This window comes from Rhea americana, unplaced genomic scaffold (genome assembly GCF_003343005.1).
Source record: "Rhea americana isolate MKP2758 unplaced genomic scaffold, rheAme1 scaffold_59, whole genome shotgun sequence".
Taxonomy (NCBI): Eukaryota; Metazoa; Chordata; class Aves; order Rheiformes; family Rheidae; genus Rhea; species Rhea americana.
Genome location: NW_028186745.1, coordinates 667,643 through 673,642, shown reverse-complemented (window position 1 = coordinate 673,642; position 6,000 = coordinate 667,643). Strand labels below are relative to the sequence as shown.

Sequence of the window (6,000 nt, the reverse complement as noted above, 5' to 3'; positions counted from 1 at the left end):
GGCGCGGGCGGGCCGGCGGGCTCACGGCCGGCGGGCTCACGGCCGGCGGCCGGGCTGCGCTTGCTTGGGGTGCGTGTCCTGGCAGTGCTGCGGGTTGCCGCGCTCCTCGAGCCGCGCCTCCAAGCGCAGAGGCCCGGGGCAGCGGCTGCTGCTGGAGGCAGAGGCGGCGCGGGGTGYCTGGGCCTGCGCTGCGCGCCTTGTCCCTCCGTCCGCTGCCCCCATGCTGTGGCGGTGCCACGTTTGCCTTCTTCCGCCGTTCTAGCGCTGCTGCAGCAGGAGAAGCTCTTCGTGTGGCCCCTGGTGGCCCTTGCAAGCCTCAAATCTAGCTGAGCTTTTCCAACACCATCCCCACATGCCAGGGCAACGTTTCTGTATTTTTCCTTTGTAGCCTGTCCTTGCTTCCACCTCCTGRGTGATGCTTTTTTTGCATTGGATGTCTGGCTAGACTTCCCTGCTTGCCAAGCCAGGCTCCTTATATGTCTGCTTGTTTTTCAGAGTGTTCTTGGGCTTGGAGGAGGCTGCCTTAAAAGACCTGTGAGCTTTCCTGAGCTCCTTTGTCCATAGGAGCTGCCTTCCCATGGGCTTCCCCCCCCCCCAATTCCCTGGACAAGCCACAGGCCCTCTCCTGAAGTCCAGGGTCTGTACATCACTCCTCTCCTTCCTCACTCCCCTGAGGATACTTGGTAGCCCTCCCAAGCTGACCAGCAATTGGAAAACCGTGCAGAGCTCGCGGCCTGCAATGCTCTTGGCTTACTGCTAGACCTGAACAGTGCCTCTCCTGAAGGGTCTGAGCCCTGTATGGAACACTGTTAGCACGGACAAGCCACACCGAGGGCTTCTTCTCAAGGGAAARTAGTTCTATTAAAAATCTCTTGACAGGATGTTTGCTCCTCCTGGTCACTCCTCAGGGTCAGCTCCTCCAGACGACCCATGCCTGCACTGCCTCCTCTGCCTCCTCGAATGCTCTGGCCTTGCTACAGCCTTGGGTCTTGGGAACTGCCTACCTCAGTCGCCAAAGTGCTCTGACACCTTCAGGAGCTTCTTGGRCTTCTCTGGGACTTGCTAGCGTCCCTCCAGCTAGACCTGCCCTGCTTTCTCAGCTTCTTGGGGCAGCTCCTGGCTGGTTTTGCGTCCCATTTCTTTGGGAGCCTGGCTGGTGATTGCCACTTGCTGGGCAGAGAAGGGGCCTGGGGACTGCTTGTCCTCCTCTTTTGGAGAGCTAGGGACTTCTGGCTGAACACCTCCTGCTGCTGCCCAGCGAGAAGCGGAGGGGTTGCAGATGCTGTGCTGTGCAAAGCCGCTGACCTGCACTAGGTGCACAAGGGCAGTCCTCGGTGGAGGGGCTTGAGTGCTGCGAGCGGCATTTGGGAGGGAAGTGCAGCCAGGAGGGAAACCTTTACCCAGGCTTTCCCCTGTGTGTCTGGGCAGCTGGCTTTTTCACTCCCTTTGTGCTCATTTCTGTATTTTTTTCTTTTTTCCAGTATGACATCCCCTTGACGCTGCTGTATTTTCCAAACAGCTCAGTCATTATTTTTTCTAAGCTCTTCAGTTTGTCCTTGGGTTGCCTGAACAAGTCCAACCAACAGCCATCACCCTGCAGGACTTCTCCAATGCAGGTTTTCCTGCTTGGATGATCAGTCTTTAATTTTTTTATATGTGGTTTAGTTATATGATCCTCTCAGGAGAGTATGAACACATCACCATCTTTGAGAAAATATTTTTTGCCTGATGCCATCACCCTGAATTATGTAAGTACTTTTTTTTTTTCTACAGATGAGAAAATGAGAAACTCATGGCTATATTTCAAAAGCACCTATAGCATGTGCAACATAAAGTCTTACTTGACTTTTATCTGAAGATAAAAATTTTAAATGAAATCACATCATTATTTAGGAGTTGACTAACATCCAAGTGTATAGAGAGCTTTAACATAAACGGTTATGCAGGTCATAATACTTMAAGTTACTGGGCCTCACCAAGTGCTGTTTAATGCAACCACAGCACARTTTAAAGCTTATTCCAAAAAAACCTCAACAACAAGATTGGTTTTTAGTGTAGTCATTCCCCAGTCTTCTCTTGCCTTTTTCTGCTAGGGCATACTCCTGTACAAGTATTTAACAAGCATGAAATTGCTAAGAAATTATATTGACACAGCTGTAATATAATGGACCCACATAGAAATGCACAAATCGTGAGTTGTGCAATGGACCCTGTGAGGAATCTTTTATCTGTAGAATTTGACCAGGTATCAGCCCTCACCAGGCCCAGCCCTGACTAGAAAAATCAAAGATAAGGTTGTCTTTTCTTCCTACCAGCCTTGTTTGTGCAGCAGCACAACTCATTCTCTGCCTCGTATGACTTCATTTCTCTTGACTTTATTTGCAGGACTAAGAGAAATCTAATACGAAAAGAAGATGTTTTTTAATTTGAGGAACTTCTTCAGTGTTACAAATTTATCAAAGAACAGCAAGCATCTGGTGCGACAATTTTGGTAAGCTTATCCTTTAGATTTCTCTGTCCTTCACTGATATTTAATCAGAAATCTGGAGACGAAAGCAATTGAATTCTCTGAACAAGTAAGTGGTTCAGATAAAGGCTTTTGTTGGGATGTTTAGTTCCCCTTTGCCTTCTGAGGAAGCACACTCTGAGTCCTTGGGAGGCCGGAGGATTTTCCTTTTAATGTTTGTGATATCTTGCTAATTCTTTCCATGGGGTTTAGCAGCACATGAAAAAAGTGTTTCTTCTTGAGTTCAGTATACACTGCAGGTACTTCTAAACAATAAATAACTATCTGAATAATGTATAGGAAATTTTAATGTTTTTAGACAGGTGTTCTGACTAGTATTGGGAGGAAGACTCCCTCCTCAAAGCTGCAAAGTGAATCTCAACTTCAATGTTCATTTATTTGTATACATGCATGATGCATGCAGGAAGAGTAGTGTGTGATAGGAAGTTCAAAATTAACCATGTAGACCTGAAAACCTGACTTTGGATTCTTTCTTCAGTGGCGTAGATTTTCCCTTTCCCTATGGCTTCAGAAAAGTACCTATCACAATGTTTCAGTGAGCCTCTTCTAATGCTTGTCACATCTCAAGAATCAAGTTAAAATTAAAGTCTTGAAGTGTAATTCCATATTTACATCAACTGGAAAACAATAGTTTTCTAAGTTATGTGATTCAGTTGCTACAGTTTTAAAGTGGTCCTGAAGCCTGTGTGATATTTTCTGTATGGATTTTGGGTTTCTACTGCTGGCAGTTGGTGGGAATTTTCTCTGGTTAGCAAAGATGATAGAAAAGTAATTGTGGAAAACAGCTGCCAAGTCAGCTAATTTATTAGGCTCCCCATATAATAATTGGATGTTATTTTTAGGGTTCTCTTTTTATACCTTATGTCATATCATTAACATAAGCTATCATCACTGCCTAAACATTACAGGTTAAGCACACAGAGATATATGCCRCAAGATAACTCAAGATCTAGCAATCCTAAGGATCTCAAGTAATTGCTATCCTGCTCAGAAGGGAATAAGCCAACTATTTGACCTTGCTATTCTGCCTGTTACATTTTAACTTTGGTATGTTATCTCATGCCCCTTCTCTGGAATTTATTTGTCCACTTCTGTCTCTATTTCAGAGGATRTGGACAATAGGGAGGGGAAAACATTTCTGAAGGTCATAGCCATAAAACAGAATCATCATAGGAACACAGAAATGTTGGCAGGAGGGGATCTCTAGTCCAGCTTTCTGGTTGTAGCATGACAACAGTAGATCATGTCAGTTATGAATTTGTTTACCAAGTCTTGAAAATCTCCAGAGATGGCGATTCTAAATCCTCTCTGGATAGCCTATTTTAGTGCTATTTTATCTACCAGTGCAGAAGTTACAGAGCTGGATGCTTCTCAACACACCTCTCAATAGGGCTAAATAGTAAAACAAGCGGTTATGAACAGAAGTTCCTCTTTGGGAAGTTCATAGTAGACAGTCTCTGCAACTACCTTGAGGTAATCATACACTGCAATTAGAAACTCAAAGAGCAGCACTGAGGACACAAACAGTTCACTAAGCAGCAAGCAATTGCATAGACAAAAACAGTAGAAGTGAATATTTTTTGTTCCTCAAAGCTGGACAGAGCAGCAAATCCGTTTATGTTCGGAGGGGGGGGGAGGGGGAAGGGGGAGAGAAAATGAGAACACACAATTATGAAACTACCTTTTCTTCAGAATATACACATTAGAGTTAATCCCTTGTAAGTCTGAGTTTTCAAGGTTTGATTTCAATAGTTTGCCTTGGTAGGCTATTTTTCATTCTGTGATGGAAGGTGCCTGACACATATGAATGACCAACCTTTCTTCAAATTCCAGGTATATTCTGCTGTGTGGGTATTGGATATAGAAATGCAGGGAATCATTTTGCTAGCCCTATGTTTTGCTGTCACTTCAATTTCTGGAATGGCACACGAGTGCTTTCCAGCTTCTTTTAGGTTGCTTATCTTAGTTTGGAGACAGGCATGGATACAGAATTCTAACAGTTATAGCAAAATATATAATGTTATCGCATAGATGATTGTGACAGTGTCAGATATAGTCTTTATGGCTTGGAAATGTACATTATTACTTTAAGTGTTACAGACAAATACTTATTACTGAAGTCATATATACAATTTAGACTGTATTTTACTTAAGAATCAAATTTCAGAGACACTGTAAGAAAATACTTACACAACATTACCCWAAATTTTAAAAGCAAGAAGTCCATTCTTTTGTGTGCTTAGTGCTGCAGACAGATSCAGCACTCCAGCTGTGCAGAGACTGGATTCTCATCATGCACATTGATGGGAATCTCTGTGCTTAGCTTAGCAGAATCCTTTGGTATTCTGCAAAACCTCTGGAGCACATTGCCTTCATATATGACACCATATACTGACTTCTAGGGATATTAATCTCCAGGGCATCTGCATTCCCTGTGCTACTTCTTCAAACCTTGTCCATGTTTCTGCAGTTATACATAATCATTTTCACTATGAAAAAATCTTCGTAGTGGAAGTGATACAATGTGTAGCTACAGCACTTTAGAGGGTAAATACACAGCATTTAAATATTTTCAAGTAAAGAAAAAATTCTGCTACGTGTTTTGAAAAGTCATGCAATTTGTGCTGGGATATCAAATGGACAGTGATAATATGTACCATTTCTTTAAAAGCTGTGAACTTCCACATTCAGTTTCTGTTTGAGCCTCTTCTACAAAATTCAGAGGARAGAGAGTCCATCCTTCCAGGTTGAACAGATGAAATACTAAAATCTCTAGAAGCCACCATAGGCCTGTGTAGTACCTGGGCCTTGATTCCTCAGAACTGACTTGAAGCATAAATATAAATCACCTTTTTTTTTTTTTTTTTCCTGAGTTTTCCTGGCAATAGGCTCAAAGTCTTGACTATTGGCAGGTGTTATAACTGAGCCTGACCTCAAAGATGAGCCGATGAGGAGCTTGCTTGGAAATAAAAGACCAGTAGTTGCACTCAGCCAGTTTGTTTGTGTTTCTTTGATGTGCACTCCACTAGAACAGTTTAAAATTGCTGTCTTTAATTAAGAAGGTATGCTTAGCTTGTACCAGTCCAAACTTTAGCAAGAGTATAGTGCAAGCTGTGTTAGGTTAAAGAGGGTTGTAGAAACAGCGCCAGAGAAGGGGCTGAACTGTGACTCTCTATTACTAACCTTAAGCTTGTGGAAATACTGGCTTGGTCATGCTTCATTAAGATATGTAATCTATGCTAACAGAAATGTTACTGCATTGATGTTGATAATCTGTGGGTGATGATCAACATTCAGTTTCACTTGATTCTAAAACTAGCTTTTCACATTCATAAATTTGGCTGGGCACATTGTGCGCACACTGAATAAATACATTGCATGCACTCTGAATGTTTTTTGTGTGACAGGAGAAGGGTCAGAGCATGTGGCTATTTTGTTATTTAAAATTTGKTTACCTTATTCCCAGTATCATA

The 6,000-nt window shown here is 43.0% G+C and overlaps 1 protein-coding gene across 1 annotated transcript in view; it reads left to right on the top strand.

Moving 5' to 3' along the window:
• The first annotated feature begins 2,414 nt into the window (after positions 1 to 2,414).
• The window catches only part of OTC (ornithine transcarbamylase), a 28,931-nt gene continuing 25,345 nt past the window's right edge, over positions 2,415 to 6,000 (top strand). Inside the window, exon 1 of the mRNA XM_085319430.1 lies at positions 2,415 to 2,491. Within this exon, the coding sequence (XP_085175556.1) occupies positions 2,415 to 2,491 (77 nt within the window). The remainder of the gene's footprint in view (positions 2,492 to 6,000) is intronic.